This window comes from Sylvia atricapilla, chromosome Z, assembly GCF_009819655.1.
Source record: "Sylvia atricapilla isolate bSylAtr1 chromosome Z, bSylAtr1.pri, whole genome shotgun sequence".
Taxonomy (NCBI): domain Eukaryota; kingdom Metazoa; phylum Chordata; class Aves; order Passeriformes; family Sylviidae; genus Sylvia; species Sylvia atricapilla.
The window spans coordinates 549203-564751 of NC_089174.1; the positions used below are offsets into that span (position 1 = coordinate 549203).

Genomic DNA, 15549 nt, shown 5'->3' on the forward strand with positions numbered 1-15549 from the left:
CAACCCTGCCTGCCAGGTGAAAAATATCCCCAGCCCCTGGCAGTGCCAGGGGGGCCTGAGACCCTGTCCTCAGGTGGTCAGCGTCTCACAGGAGCTTGGGGCTTGGATCCCCTGGAATTTCCTCACTGCAGGTGTCACTGCACCTGTGGCAGAGCAGAGCAGCTTTAACCAGTGCCTCTAAGTTTTGACAGAGAAGCATCCAATTAGACATTTTCCTGGCATCTAGCAGGTTTCTTGAAGGTATTATCCAGAAGAAAATCTGTGTAACTTTCTAATTTATGGGTGCTGAAATAAATATTCTGGAGTCTGATTCCTCAGTCTGGTTGTTTGATGAAGCCACATTCTTGTCTTAACTCTGAGGCAGAGTATTACCTTCACTCACTGTCTGTAAAGTCACATTTAAATCTAACTTTCCTTATTAAATCCTAATTATGGCTCCAGAGACTACAGGTAAACCCCTGGGTATGATCCCTCATTTTGCTCACAGAGTACAAAACCTTCTGTCTACTATCAGCACTCCATCAGGATTATTACCCTTCCAGTCCTCAGCACTCTGAAGGAAAAAAATTGTTGGACCAGGTTTGCCAGAAATGTAATGCAATTGTCAGAAACATCTGCTTCTGGCTCATCTATCACCACATCTCTCTCCTCATCTCCGTCCAAGAGTAGCCTTTGTTAGCTCGCTGTATCAGAAAGCTTTGGAACCAGAGATCTGGCAGCAAATGCTCAGAGCTGACACCAACATCCACACAAAGCAAGGCTCAGACTACGGAGCTCAGAGTGGAGATTTGTGAGACAAGAATTTCCCTTCTGCTGCAGATGAGCTCTGGGGCTGGAGTACCGGGGATGGAGAATAACAGCAGTGCTGGAGCCAGAGAGCAAAGCAGCAGAGCTCCACTTATCTCTAGGGCAGCAAACGCTCAGCACTGAACTAGCTTTGCTACAAATATGCCTATTTTAAAATCAGGCTTTATGTTCCTAAGGCACTCAGACTCCTTTTTTGGAACATGTACCCGAGTGAGTTTGATGTTTGGGGATGGGAGAGTTGAGAAGAATGTTCCTCAAGGACATCCCGCATCTAGTTGAAGGGAAGAGATGGTGCAGACCCACTGAGCTACCAAAACCTCTGGAGCAATCATAACCACATCTTCATTCTTTTAAGGATGTCTGCAGCACTGGATGTGCTCCAACCTTCTTCACCCTCTGGAAAGGGGAAGCTGGGGAAGCCTGGGCCCTAAGAGCAGGCCAGAGCTCTTCACTTACTATTTGCCATGAAACAACAAATCTGGAGGTTGGATCTGAAAAAAATCTCCTTCCCTCCTCTCTCAGCCCTGACCTTAAAGCTGGTTTGATTCCAGCTCTGTCAGGTGGGAGCAACACAGGGCAGACAACAGAATATCTCAATTTGATTTCAGCCTAACATTTAGGGGTACATTTTTGCTTCCATTTCCATTATTGCCTTCCAGAACTGGTTCTTCAGCCACCCACGAGGAAAACTTGTCCCTGCCAGGACTCCTTGGAACACCTGGAGGAGTGAAGCTCACCTGCCAGAGCTGCCTGGATGCTGCAGATGAGAAACGTTTTCCTGGATGTTTCCAGAGAGGAAAGGCAGGAGAGAGGGAAGTTTTCCCTCTGGAGCAAAGGCATGGGAGCCTTTTTCCTGGAGGCCAGATGAAGCTGGCTGCTAAACGCACCTGCAGGGATGACCAGCAAATCCCCCGGGTGCTCAGCAGGGCTGGAGCTGCCAGAGCTCCTGGAGCCTGTGCTCAGGGCACAGAGGAGCAGCCCAGGAGCCAGCAGCACTGCACAGAAAAGCACTGCACAGCCCTGCACAGCTCAGCCCTGCACAGCTCAGCCTTTCCCTGCCCTGCCCTGCTCTGCTCTGCCCTGCCCTGCCCAGGGCTCCCTCCCAAGGCCTGTTCACACCAGAGCAAAGCTGTGTTTGAGTATCTCAGCTGGGCACACAAGACCAGCTCTGCCAATCCCCAAAAGCAAAGAATGTTTGTCTCTTTATGTATGGCGTTACAGTGGATGACCGTCACACAGAACAGATTTTTTAACATTAATTACAGTATCTTTTGTAACTTTATAATATAATTGCTAACCTTTTTTCCCTTCAAAGTAACTATGGATGTACAGCATATAATCAAACAAGCTTTTTAAAAAGTACATCTTAATATAAATAGTTTATTCAGTGCATGGTTGTGTATACAACAAATAATAAACAACTCTTTTTGTACCAGGCAGAAAGCTGCCTGTACAGAACTAAATCAGTTTTGGAGCACAGAATCCAACGATGATTAATGCACAAAATCTTACACATCATGCAACTCTATGCCAATATTCCAACTTTCTCCCATGCAACAGACATGATGACCTAAATGGAAACCTAACTACATTTTTAAACAATTGTTTCCAATAGCATGTATAAGTATATGTTGTTTAGGGGTAACCTGTCCTAACGCTTCCTCCTACACAATATTCACGTGCCCGTTACAGTGAAAGGACTTTTACAAATAAGACGTTTCTTATAAAAAAATTATCACCTTAATTCCACAGTTTCTGTCTTTAGAAAAAAAGCCACAACGATAGTTTAACATGACACACAAAATGGAATTAAGAGAAATCTACACTGGAGGATAATTTTATCCCTTTCTGTTAACTTCCACTTGGGATAACAAAACAACTCAGTTCCTACAGACTGGGGTTAGCACAAGAACTTTACCAGAAACTACAAATCTATAAAAATTTATATTTCATTGTGTTTAAAACCACAAGAACACTGTTTGCTTGAGCCTGAGACACCAACTCTCAGTTCCAACCCTGAATTTTGAATTTTTTTTTTTTTAAAGACAAAGCTTTAAAGACCCATTGGAATTCAGAAATCAAAAAGTTGCACTATTCCAAATTAAAGGATACATTTTTTTAATCAAGCCTTAGATATAAAACGGTAAGCCAAGGAAACAACAGAGTTTACATATTTGTTTTTTTTGTTTGCCCCTATAAAACATACAAGCATTAAAATTTCCTTTGAAGAGCAAAAGTGGTCTTTTTCTGAGTTGGAAAGCAAATTCTTTTCAGCAGCGAATGCTGTGAAATGTTTTTGTTTCATTTTCCACAAAGCATAGGAGAGAGAGAGAAAGAAAGAAAAGTGAGAGAGAGAAAGAACTGGACATTTCTTCTCGGAGATTTCCCCACAGTTGTGATTGCTGCTATCCAACTGCCTTGTGATATGCACAAGCACATTCTACATGCCTGGGGTTTATCCTCTGACAACCAGGAGATCTAATGGCTAATAAACAGGTGGGTGACCTATGCGAGTTTGGTGGCTTGTCCTGGGCAATTGAAGGTTTGGATGAAAGACTGCGAGTAAGAATTCAACTGCATCCAGAGGTAAGGTTCTGTTTAGAGAGCACTTGGCTGGCCTGAACCTGGCTACGTTGACTCATTTTGGCTCATGGATTTACCCCCATTTAGCACTCCTGAAACGCTTCTGCTCTTTGTTGGCGTCCCACTTCCAGACCTGGAGAACTCTGTGAGGTCGTGGAGGGAAGGCTCTTTGTACATGGCCACTGCAAGGCAAGAGAGAGCACAACATCAGCACTGGGGCTGGGGCAAAGCCCAGCCTGGCACACTGGCATTGCTCAGACAGCTGTGTGCAATGGAAGGAGAGGCTCAAACATCCAAAACAAAAAAAACCCTTCCCTTTCAAACACTCCTGGAAAACCTCTGAGATCCTTTTCAGTGGACTGGCATTTTACAGAAGGGGAAAACCAGTCCTCCCTCTCCCAGTTAAACCAGCCACCTACCCACTGCACTTACACAAGCCTGCAGGACAGACCTAAGCTGACAAAAATCAGCATTTCCTTACTAACAGAGAAGCAGCTCTGTCAGCAGTTGTGATTTAACCTCTGTGAACTCTGCTGAGACAAACATCACGTTACAGAACATTACACTCCTGTTACATAAGCGCTGGACATGTCAAATATATATGCACAGGAATTAAACACACCACATCTCAATTCAGGTAAATGGAGCAAACCCAAGCAATTACCTTTTAAGGGTTTTGGAAGAAAGTGTGCTGCAGGTTTATTTTTCTTCACGTGGTTTCCTTTCATTATTTCTCCTTCTTTGTTAAGACCCAAATACCAACCCCGGCCAGACTGCTGCTGTCTGTAGATCATTGAGGAATATGTCACATAGTAGTTTTCAAATACTGATTCTTTGAACTTGCATTCAGGTGTAAAATGTTCCTGTAAGAAAGCAACAGATCAATACGTGCAGGGCCGAATCTCACATCAGTTAATGAAAAAACATCCAATATCCATTGCTTTCTGAACGGTTAGAAGTCATACCTCTCAACTATCCAATTATGAAACATGGGTCCTAAAAGTATTAACAAAAGACTAACACGATTTGAAACCTGTGAAATGACGCCGTGAGCAGCCCTAAGCAGAATGTAATAAGCTCTTCTTGAACAATGAGTAAAAAGCCTAAGTGCAGGTTTATTGATTGATGCAGCTAATGGCTACCAGGCAGAGCCGTGTCACCTCCTGGGACCAGCTGTGGTCAGCCCTGCAGGCAGGAATGCTCTCTGCATTACCTGCTGGCCCCAGCTCTGTATGAGACAACTGCAAGAGGAGCCCAGAGCCAGAATGCCCTGAGTAAATGGTTGTGTCTCACTGTCTTCAGTTTTGTAAACAAAAAACCAGAAACCCAACAAACAAACAAACACAACAACAACAAAACCAAACCAACAAACAAAAAAACCCCCACCACAAAAAAAAAAAAAAGTTTATTCTATTCCATCTGAAAATGGAATATTGAAATCTGATTAGAAATTTTGTTTGTTTGTTTGTTTGCTTTGTCTGTTAAGGAGGGGGTAACTGCTTTCTCTGATTACCCAGTTATTAAAAACAGGGTGGAGCAGTGTTTCTTATCTCTGCTCATTCTCCCACTATCCCCACGGGAATATCTCCTGTTAATGGACCATTAAAGCTCACCAATGACATAACACATTACATCATACTATTGTAAGATGCTTTACCAAAAAAAACACCAAACCATCTTCATCTAAGTAATTTTTCCACTAAATTCCTAAAAAAAACCCCAGAGTCATCTCACCATTACTAAACCCCTTTTCTACCAAACTGTCTCTACTCAAACAAAACCACATCTGCCACCCCAAAAAAGCTTATTTTAGACAACCTTCAACACCCTAACCAACAAAACATCAAATTGTATTTCTGACTTTCCTAGTTCTCTAAGATTTCTTGTTTATTTACTTATTCTTCTCTACTACATTTGTATTTTTTATATCCTTAATAAAAAACTGCTATACCCATCCCCCAAATCTTTGCCTAACAGCCTTTTATTTGCAAATTTAAAATCATTTGAAAAATAAAAAATAAAAACCAGAAAAGCTTACATTCCACAAGAAACCACAAGAAATCTAACAAACACCTATCTGTGTAAACCAAAACACTCACTAACCCAGCAGTATGAAGTCAGCTGGCAGCAGCTGTCCCTGTGTTGTGATCTCTGCTCCCCCTGTGCCTGGTGTGTCACCAACAAGAGCCCGGCTGTCAGGGACCCTCTGCAGACGCCTCCTCTGCTCAGGGCTGCACAGAGCTGCCATCCAGCCCTGTAGGACTGCACTGTGTCCCTTGGGGAGCTGGTACCCAGCTGTCAGTGCAGATGGAGAGCAGCAAACCAGCCCAGAGCCTCCTCCTGCTGCCCCTGGAGTGCTGCTCTCCCCGTGCAGTCCCCTGGCTGAACCAGAATCCCTGCTCTACTGCCCAGATGGAAAACCAGATCCAGACGTGGAGCGTGGCTCTGGGAGGGATCTCACAGCAAAACACCACTCCTGACAGCACCACGCAGCTGACTCCCACGGCCCTGGCTCCTCTGGGCTTTGAACACTGCAAGTTCTGACAACATCTCACCTAGGGACTCTAAAAGCCCATAAAACATGGAAGGGTTTGGTCTGCTGATGCAGATGTTAACATCTCCCAGTTGTGCCTGTCACTGCACCACGGAGCAGCCAGATGTTTGCTGGCCTTCCCCTGTGCAGGCAGCCAGCTGCAGGGGAGCTGCCCTTGTCCTTACAGTACTCTACAGAGGCATGAAAGAAAGGAGGAAAATTTGTGCTTCTATAATGATTGTAATTTTGATTTTAAAATATCACAGGAAATTAAATGTCTCAGGAGCTTAAGATATTCTTATCTAGTTTCTAAAATATTCTCATGTGAGAAAAGGATGGCATTAGCAAAAAAAAAAAGAAATCCACCACTCTGCATTTTCTGCACATCTTTTGCCATTTTGTCTTTTGAGAGAAAGAAAAAAGCTCCCATTCTCTGACTGGCATTTGCTTCAACAAAGAATGTGAAGCAAGCAATTTTCTTCCTTTTTTTCTTCAAGCTAATTGGTTGTTATTTAGTTAATTGACAATTGGTTTCAATTGCTGTCAAATGGGGATAGTCACTGCATTTTTGTAAGATTTCTGCATAAAAGCCTTCCCTCACTGTTCCCTGCCCAGCACCAGCCATGGTAACAAAGACTATTGCAAGACTATCATCCAATTAGCAGCAAAATGGAAAACTACAGTGCTCCCACTGGCAGATTATGGTTTATGTACAGTAATTTGGAGCTGTTGTGGGTAAAAAAGGCCTGCCTGTACACAGCAGCAGAGGGTCAGACTGCAAACAGAACCAGAACATTTACCCTGGAGCTGTCAGGAAGCAAGTTAACCTCAGAGAGAGCAGCAGCCCAGAGTCCCTGGCACAGAAGGACAGAACAGTGTGGGGACAGAAGGAAGGACACTGAGCCCCTCCCTCACTCCTGGTTTTTCCTTGGCTTTCATGGAAGTGCTGTGCTCCTGTGAGTTTGCAGCTGAGCCCAGCCTGATGGTGCCCCGTGGGTACACCCAGCCACCCCACAGCATCCCAGGGAATCCCTCCTGGAGCATCCCAGGGAATCCCTCCTGCAGCAGCTACAGGGGCTGGATCCTCTGGACAAACAGAAACAAAGACACCTCTCTGTAACACGCTCAGTTATCAAGACAAATAGACAAATTCCCTCCCAGTTTTTGGGGCACTAAAGCAGAGCACCTCATTCCCTGGGCTGGCAGAGATTTGTGCCCCTTTCTGCTGGCTGGCATCTGCCAGTTCCCTGCAGCTGCAGCTTCAGCAAGGTGGAAAGCATCCTCCTTGCCAAATAAACAGCTCCCACTGAGCTCCCGCAGAGGCTGAAAGGCTCTGCCTGCTCCTGAATACCAAGTGAGGAGGAGTTTGCTCCTTCCCTTGCCTTCAGTAAATCCAGCTGTGTCCCTCCTGCTCGGAGCAAAAGGAGCTGGGGAGGAGCACTGCAGAGGGGAGCTCTGAGTGAGGAATGGCAGCATGGGGGCATTCCAATTAAAATGGATTTTTCTGAGCTTGGCAAGTCCACGTGCCAGCCCAGCTGAGTACAGACAGGACTTCCATGAGCACATCAATTCAGGACACAGTGCAGAGCACAACTGCAAATTGGTCATTATGTTATCTCTGCTGGCAAATCCTTTATTAATACTCTGAGGAAGAGCATGCTAAAGTCAGGAGAGGGCCGAGTACCCCAATTAACACCAACGTTTTCCAGCTCATATAGTCAATCCTACGGAAAATTTATAAACACAAGTGTTGAATTCTAAGGCAAATTTTTTCCTGTCTCTCAGCTGTCCTTATAGTCCATCCTTGCAATGAAAACAATGGAAATGAGTTCTGGAAATCCAGTGTTATGGATCCAATATTACACAGAACAGATGAAAGTAATCATTTCTCTGAGACAGTCTTTCCACCTCTGCTTACCTCGAAAGTCACTGATGATGGCACCTCATGATGGCACCTAATAAACTGCCAGCACTCAAGCCCCTCACACCTTTGACACCGAATGAATGAGTGAATAAATAAAAGTGAAAAGGCAGTGCAGGATTCACTGTAGCCATGACTCAGCCACGCTTAAGTAAGCAGGAAGATGAACTGTCAGGGGCTGCTGCTTGGTTTTGAGCTGATCAGATGAACTACTGAGAGGTTCCTTCATGAACAAATCTGCATTGAATATGTGAAAAACAATTAAAAAAGAGTAATCTGGCGTATGATAATATGGTAAGAAGGCCTCGTGGCATACACTTGGAGTAGCTGTATTTCCAGGCAGCTGACTGGAAATACAGTCAGAATTTTAGATTATATCTAAAATAATTCAGGCTGCATTACAGAATGCCAAGCCTGAAAACCTAAAAAAAATATCCTTAAAGCCAATCTGGAATTCTTGCTGCTCTATTTGTGCAGAAGACAGATCTGAAGCCAAAACCCCTCCAAATTATCTGCCATCCCAGCCACCCACACTGCAGGACTGCATGCTAATCACTGTGTGCTCCAGATGACTCTGGTGCAGGAATTCAGCCTCCCCACAGACAGAAGAGGGGAAGGCTGTGTGGAAGGAAGGTGTTTGGTGTCACAGGAGCCTCTGGTTGGGATGGCTGATGCACAGTGCTCAGGAGGAGGGAGATTTTTGCTCTCTGCCATTTATTGCATTCTGAAATTGCATTGTGGATACCGTCAGCAAGGGCCATCATCAAATTCTCCAAGTCAGGAGGTCAAGACTGGGTTTGTTAAATGTTTCTCTCACCATGGGTTGAATATCCTGCAGCTGCCCTGCAGCAGCTTATTAGAACAATCACAGATTTTGTTCAGATGGACTTAGTGCTAGAGGCATGAGTAAACAGCAAGAAAACCAAAAATCAACTCTGAAAAGTATTCAAGAAAAGTATTGTGTACGTGGGAAACTTGGAAAATGTTCTTATATATTGAGCATGCAATTATATTCCTTGTGATCAATGACTATGTCTGTGTATGGGATTTATCCTTTATTTTCTCCACTTAATGAAAATTGGATTTTTTTCCCTCTATATCCCAATTTCTTTCAGAACTATTATGTAGCCCAGGATTCCATTTTATAATCATGAATTTTTGAAGGAGCCTCGTTAAGGCTCCAGAGTAGTGATTTTCTGCACCAGTGAGCCTGCCTTTTTTTATTAACAGAGATTGATTTTCTCCAGCTTGGCATGTGAAGTTCCAGGGTGTATCCTCTGGACCATCACCCTGTAATGTGCAGTGGTATCAACAGCACAGGATGGGAATACTTCAACTTCAATGTTATCAGGAATAACAGCTTTTAGATCACCAGTGTGAGAAGTCTGGAGAAGCCTGGATTTCCTGAGCCACCAAAAGCCATTTGCTGCAGCGATGGAAAATGGCAATTACCTCAAAGCAATGCATTTCATATCAGATATAGCACATTTCCACAGACAGCTTCCAGTCCCACAGTGCTGTCCATTTTGCTGGAGTTTACTTCTTCTGAGGAATGCTGGTGAAGGCAGTGGGAGCAGCTCCCAGGCTGTGAGTCTGCACAGGGGCTGTCTGACTGCAATTGTGACTGCACACAACACTGTCACTCACACAGACACCTGATCCAGAACGCGGGGGGACTTCTGAGGACATCACCTCGGGGAGGAGCATCCCTCTGGCCACGCCCTCCCAGGTGAGTTTTCAGACTTTGCAGGTGGCCAAAGCCCTCAGCAGGGGCTGTGAGGCTGAGCTAACTGCTGCCAGAAAAATACCAGCTGATGAGCAGGGATCTGTGGAACAGTGTCATTCCCACTGCAAGGCATGTGTGCTGGCCATACAACCATGGAAGGAAGAAAACTAGATCAAAAATTATACAGACAGGAGACTAAATTCATTCAGGAAAACAACTCAATGACAGGAGTGATAGGAAGGCAAAGTTTCCTGGAGAGTGATCCCAAAGAACTCCACAGAATGGATTTTCCTTATTGCTAGTGCAATAAGCAGGAGTTTATATAATGAAACACAAATGGTCAGTGGTGTGTAAAATTATTTAGTGCAAAGCTTCTGTGGGAGCCCAAGGAAGCAGCTGGATAACCAGTATCTCCAGAGAAAGGCTTCAGGGTGCCACCAGGTATTCTCTAAATCCATGAGAAAAGCAGTGAAAAGAGCCCATAATGATTCCCTTGGAATCATTCCTTTGCACAGCAAATCAAATGCACAAATTCGGGGAAAAACACCCGCAGTGAACCGAAGTATAAAACATATTAATTACAAATACAGAGATTCAGAGGTGTGAGTTTTGTTCATTACCCTTTTTCCACCCTTATCAGTGACTCAGTTGTGCAAATGTCTCCAAGTCACGTCTGCCCAGGTTTTTAAGTGGCATTTAGGCCCATCAATAACCAACTATTTAAAGCTGGGTGCGTCACCTCTCTGCCCATCAGGATGTGCTGCCGGTGGCCCAAGGGAAACGGCTCAGCGACTGTAAACAATGCCGGGATTTAACTGAGACAGGAGCGATGCATAATGATGTTATTGTTCCCCTGTCTTCTGGTGATGCTTCACTTTTACAACTCTGTTGATTAACCCAAGCATTCCTTAACTGGGGCAAGAGAACCAAGGCGTGATACATACAGAAAGAAGGCACACTTCGGATTACTGCAGAAGAAATTACTCCTGCTGGAAAAAACCTGTAATGGGGCTTAAAACTTCTGCAAGATGCCCAGGAGTCCACCTGAGAGATGTGAAACACAGGTCCCTGTCCTAAACCATCCCACTAAGGTTTGACAATTCACTTGGTATGAAGAAGAACACAAGATCCACTTTACCCCATATTTTTCTCTTCTGCATCATGTTCACCTCTGATGATGATGGAATCGTTGTAGAGGGAAACCTCTGTCATCACCTGAATAGTCAAGTTTATTTTAATACATTCTAATCCTTGCACTTGCCCTCTTTTAATTTCTGCAGCTATAGGAGAGATGCTGCCTTGGGCTGGAGGAGAACTCAGGGCACCTGAAGCAGCAGAGGCAGCTGCAGGTATCTGTGTACAAACACCCCCAGCCCACTGCAGCTGGAGCAGCATTCCAGCAGCTGGGATTGTGCCAGATGCTGAATCGTGCTCCCATTGAAAACTACCAGAGAACTTCCTCTCAGTAGGCTCAGTTTTCCCCAGAGCAGCCAATCCTTTTCATCATTCTCCTAAGCTCATTATCTCCGTTGCCTGCCACAGCGGCTTCCACAGGTGAATCCAGCACTGCAGAAAACATATTTAAAATGTGTCTGTTGTTCTGTTGTTGTTTTTCATCATAAGCACACTTCTTGGGTTTTGGTTTTTTATACAGCTCTCTTCTCTCAGCTTTTAATTTTGGAAAACAGGACATAAAAGTACTCAGTGTGCCTCTTCTGTGCCATTCATTACCCCACATCTCTCCATCGTGCCTCTGCTTATTCATCTCTTGTCTTAACTAAGCAGGTCTAATCTTTTTAAATCTCTTCTCATATGAAAGTTCCTCAATGCCTTTAATCATTTTCATTACCCTTCACTGAATTCCTTTTTTTTCCCTCTATCACTTCCAGAACTGAAATACAACATTTAAGAGGCTGCACCACTGAGTTGCATAACACAGGTAAAGTATTTTCAGTCGTTTGTCCTATGGCAAAGTAAAATGGAATTTGTTGCTCAACCTTACCATTGTGCACTTGTACAAAGTTCTCTATCTTTTGTCTCTGATAAATATTGTCCAGTTTTATGGTATTTCTGACCCTCTGATTAGTCAGTGTACCCAAGCTGAAATACTAAAGGAAGGGAGAAAGCCAAAAAGCAGCTCGAACAGGTTTCTTGCTCAGAACTAGAGCAGAAAGCCCCGAAGATGCTAAGCAACCTATTTTATAACAAGTCCATTATTACACAGATAACCTGCCAGAGACTTGCAAACAGATTTCTAGCAGTTAGAACTGCCACCAGATCCTAGTATTGATGTGAATTATAGCTGCTAGAAATCAAATCTCTCCAACACAGCAGCTGAGCAGAATGTCATCAGCCTAAGCGTGTCATTTAAGTATGTGCTTTTTAGAAAAAGAACTAAGTTGAAAAAAAAAAAAATCCCTTTAAAGTGTGGGGATCATCTCCTGCTCTCAGTCACAGACAGCCCTTCATCCCAGTTGTTCTAGTGGCCGAGCTCTGAGCCCAGTGCCATTTGCTGGACGTGGCCAGAGGCATCTCAGGGCCACGAGGAGGCAGAGGCTCAGCTCAGCTGCCCTGGTGTCAGGGTTTGCTCGTGGTTTGTTCTCTCAGAGTGGCCTGCCACTCCTCCTTTGGCTCTGCAGAGGATGGGCAGCAGTGCTGGCCACTGCAGCACCAACAAGCCCTGGCACCTGTGACATTTCACATTACTATTATTAGGCTCGGTTTTTATATTTACACTTTGTAGCTGAATTAATAATGACAAATACCAAATATCCTGGGTTTCTGAAAGCAAGATGTCTGTGTCTTTGCAGGCCACCTGACCATTAGGAGCTAACCAAAACGCAGCTGGCCCAGCCTCCCCAGCACGGGGAGCCCCCCACACAGGCTGGGAGGGAGCAGCAGGGCTGGGGAGAGGAAAATGGGATTTACTGCTGATCCTGGACACAGGGCAGCAGCCCCGGGCAAGGGGATGGGGGATATCTCCTTTGGACTGACACCCATCAATTCATGCACATTTTATCCTAAAGGGCTGGAAAACAATAATCTAATCAGTGTTTGCAGCAAGCTCTAAATCTGTCTGTTCAATTACAAGCAGGGACACAACCCCTTTTGCAGTGGATGCTCCCAAATTCTATGGAAAATGAAGAAAGCACACAAAGCATCTGAATGAAGAAGCATCAGAACAAGTGGGGATAGAGCTCCAGCGTGCCTCCTGCGGGAGCAGTGACAGCAGGGAATGCTGTCTCTGAGCTGACCTGCAGCCTGCCTCAGTGCCCGTCTGTATTGTGCAGGTGGGTAAATCGATGTGGAGGTGATCCCCTCGTTCCCTCCCGCCCTGCTGAGCCGCCCTCCTGTGCTCCTGATGGGAAGCTTGAGGAGGCAGAGCTCTCCCAAGCACAGCCTCTGCTCAGCCTGGAGCTCCCCAAAGCTCCAGCAGCCGCTTTGCTGACACTGAAGAAGAAAGATGGGGTCTGCACCAGAGGAAGAGCTCAGATGCTGCTGAACGAGCTCTTTTTCTGCACACCAGAAATTGTTCAGTGGCTGTGAGAGGCTGCAAGTGGAAGATAAATAACAGCAGGAGCTGCAGAGAAGGAATAATGCCACAGTACATCAAACAGGTTCCTGCTTGGCTGTCAGCTGAGAGCCTGTGCCACAGGAAAAGGCAGCCCTGGCGTTTGGCTGTGTTCATGTGGATGCACATTCCCGGGGCTGTGGCTCAGCCCATCCCTCAGTCCTGGGAGCCCCAGCAGTGCCCAGTCTGTGTGCTCTCCCAGCACAGCCATGGGCAGCACTGCCTGTGCTGGAGCTGCTGCCTCGGAGCAGCCTCCCCTACTGCCAAACCTATTTTGGGAACCCCCTGGATAGTGCTAAGTGCAGCAGAGTTTTTGGACTGGGATTATATACTAAAATATAATACCAAACTAACAGGCCTATAAATCAGGCTTTTATTCTGAAGCATTACATTGCATAATTGTTAATATGGGTAATGTCAGTGTTGGGAAACTTCAGCAGAACATTACACCCAACAAAAGCAGTGACTCCTTCAGAACCTGATCCGAAATGTATTTTCAGCAAGGCAAATATCCCCCATGCCTTTACTGCATTTTGGTTAGCTCCTAATGTTCAGGTGGCCTGCAAAGACAGACATCTTGCTTTCAGAAACCCAGGATATCTGATGTTTGTCACTATTAATTCTGCTCACTTGCTTACTACAACGTATAACTATAAAACCTGAGCTTAATAATAACGATAATAATAATAATAATAATAATAATAATAATAAGAAGAAGAAGAAGAAGAAGAAGAGTGTCACAGGTTCAAGGAACTGGTTAGCTCCATCCTGACCAAACCAGCACCTCTGTATGAACAAATGATAATGAGACCTTTCCCAATGAGCCTGATTTACTGAAATCCATTTAATCATGCATGCCATGGGTGGATGTTTTTCAAACCTTAGTAGGTTATCAGTGCCAGGGCATTACTGGCAGCCAAACCCTGCTTCTTGACACAGCAGTGATGCTCTTTGGAATTTCTCCACCCTCACAGCTCCCTCAATGATGCCATTGACCATATGCTGCTAAGAGGGTCTCAGAGGGATGTTTGTGTTAGAGATGGTAGGCTAATTGTGAGATCTGGTTTCAGACCCTGAAATAATAATAAATAACAAGATAATAAAGGATTATACAAGGGAGATGAGATGTAAGAGTGGCCCTTACTTGGGAGCTGACGCTGACTGGTGGAACACATTTATTTCAGCAGGTGTAGACCCCACCCACACAGGGACACATGCAGAGAACAGGCTAAATTTCTCTCTGTAAACGACATGCATGCACGTCTGGTAAGCATTTTAAGTTGTGGGGAAGTTTTCCAGCACTTGTATGTCCTCCTTAACAGGCCTCCAATGAGCCACTGAGGCCAAGAAATAGCCCTGTCCTTCCAGGAGACAGCCTGAGCACACAGATAAGCTCTCAAAGCTCTGGTTTCTTTCTCCCACAGTGATACGGACTTTGCACAGGTCTGTCACTCAGCTGGTTTATGACTCCCTGCTGCCCCTGGGCTGTGTAAAAGATTACTCTGGAGCCAGACTTTTGGGAGACACCAGGCTGCTGTTGTCTAAGCAGCAGAGGAGAAACAGGTCCCTGGTAAAACACTTGCAAACCTAATTTAAGCCTGGAAGACAACCAAATGTCTTTCAGACGTGCAATTTAAAACCCTAACCTAAGATAGCCTGGACTGCAATCGCAGATTTCTGGGAATGCTGTGGGACACTTGCTCCATGAATCAAACACTGCAGATCTCTGTATTACAACATTTCACCAGGAGAGCTGTTCTGAGTTCTCTCACAGTGAAAAAATTAGAAAAACACTACAATCAGACATAGGTATGATCACTGACTCAGACCTCTGCACCAGCAAATCTCTCAGGCTTTCTGAGAATTTGAGTCAAAGAACTATTTCCATTCCCATCTCCATTTCTCTGATAGTGTTACCTGTTGAACAGGCAGGAAGCTCTCTGAAAGGACTTAGAAGGGTTTGAGTGAAATCTTTGTCCCTGAATCATACAGAAAGGTGAATGATGTGGGCACTTTGATTTCAGACCTAAACCTTGTATCTCTGCCTCAGGAAGTTTTAAGCACAGCTGAAGAACTTGCATGAGATCAACAGATGCTGTGTACTGTATCACAAGGAGGAATCTGAAAGCCAGGTCCCAGGTTTAGTTTGGAAACTACTGCAGTAATTTTTCCTTTGGATGAGTTCTGCCCCTGAAGTCTCCTTCCAGGTGGCAGCTGTCTGCAGCCAGCCAGGAGAGAGCAGAGCAAAAACAAAGGTCAGCCTGTCCATCAGAAAAGGTGATCATCCTTCCATTTCCCCGTGGCTGATCTCCCATTTCACTGATCCCAGCCTTTGCCACGGGCACGGGTGCCCAGAGGGACCAGCTGCTCGTGTTCACAGCAACACCACATAAAATCACCATCCTAGC

At 45.0% G+C, this 15549-nt stretch overlaps 1 protein-coding gene across 3 annotated transcripts in view; it reads right to left on the minus strand.

The window, feature by feature from the left end:
- Positions 1-2174: 2174 nt before the first annotated feature.
- Positions 2175-15549, minus strand: part of FGF13 (fibroblast growth factor 13) — a 201259-nt gene continuing 187884 nt past the window's right edge. For all 3 annotated transcript variants that reach the window (XM_066339442.1, XM_066339443.1, XM_066339444.1), the window contains 2 exons: positions 4055-4253; positions 2175-3572 (listed from right to left, as the gene is read on the minus strand). In XM_066339442.1, coding sequence (XP_066195539.1) covers positions 3436-3572; positions 4055-4253 — 336 coding nt within the window. In that variant the 3' untranslated portion in view covers positions 2175-3435. The remainder of the gene's footprint in view (positions 3573-4054; positions 4254-15549) is intronic.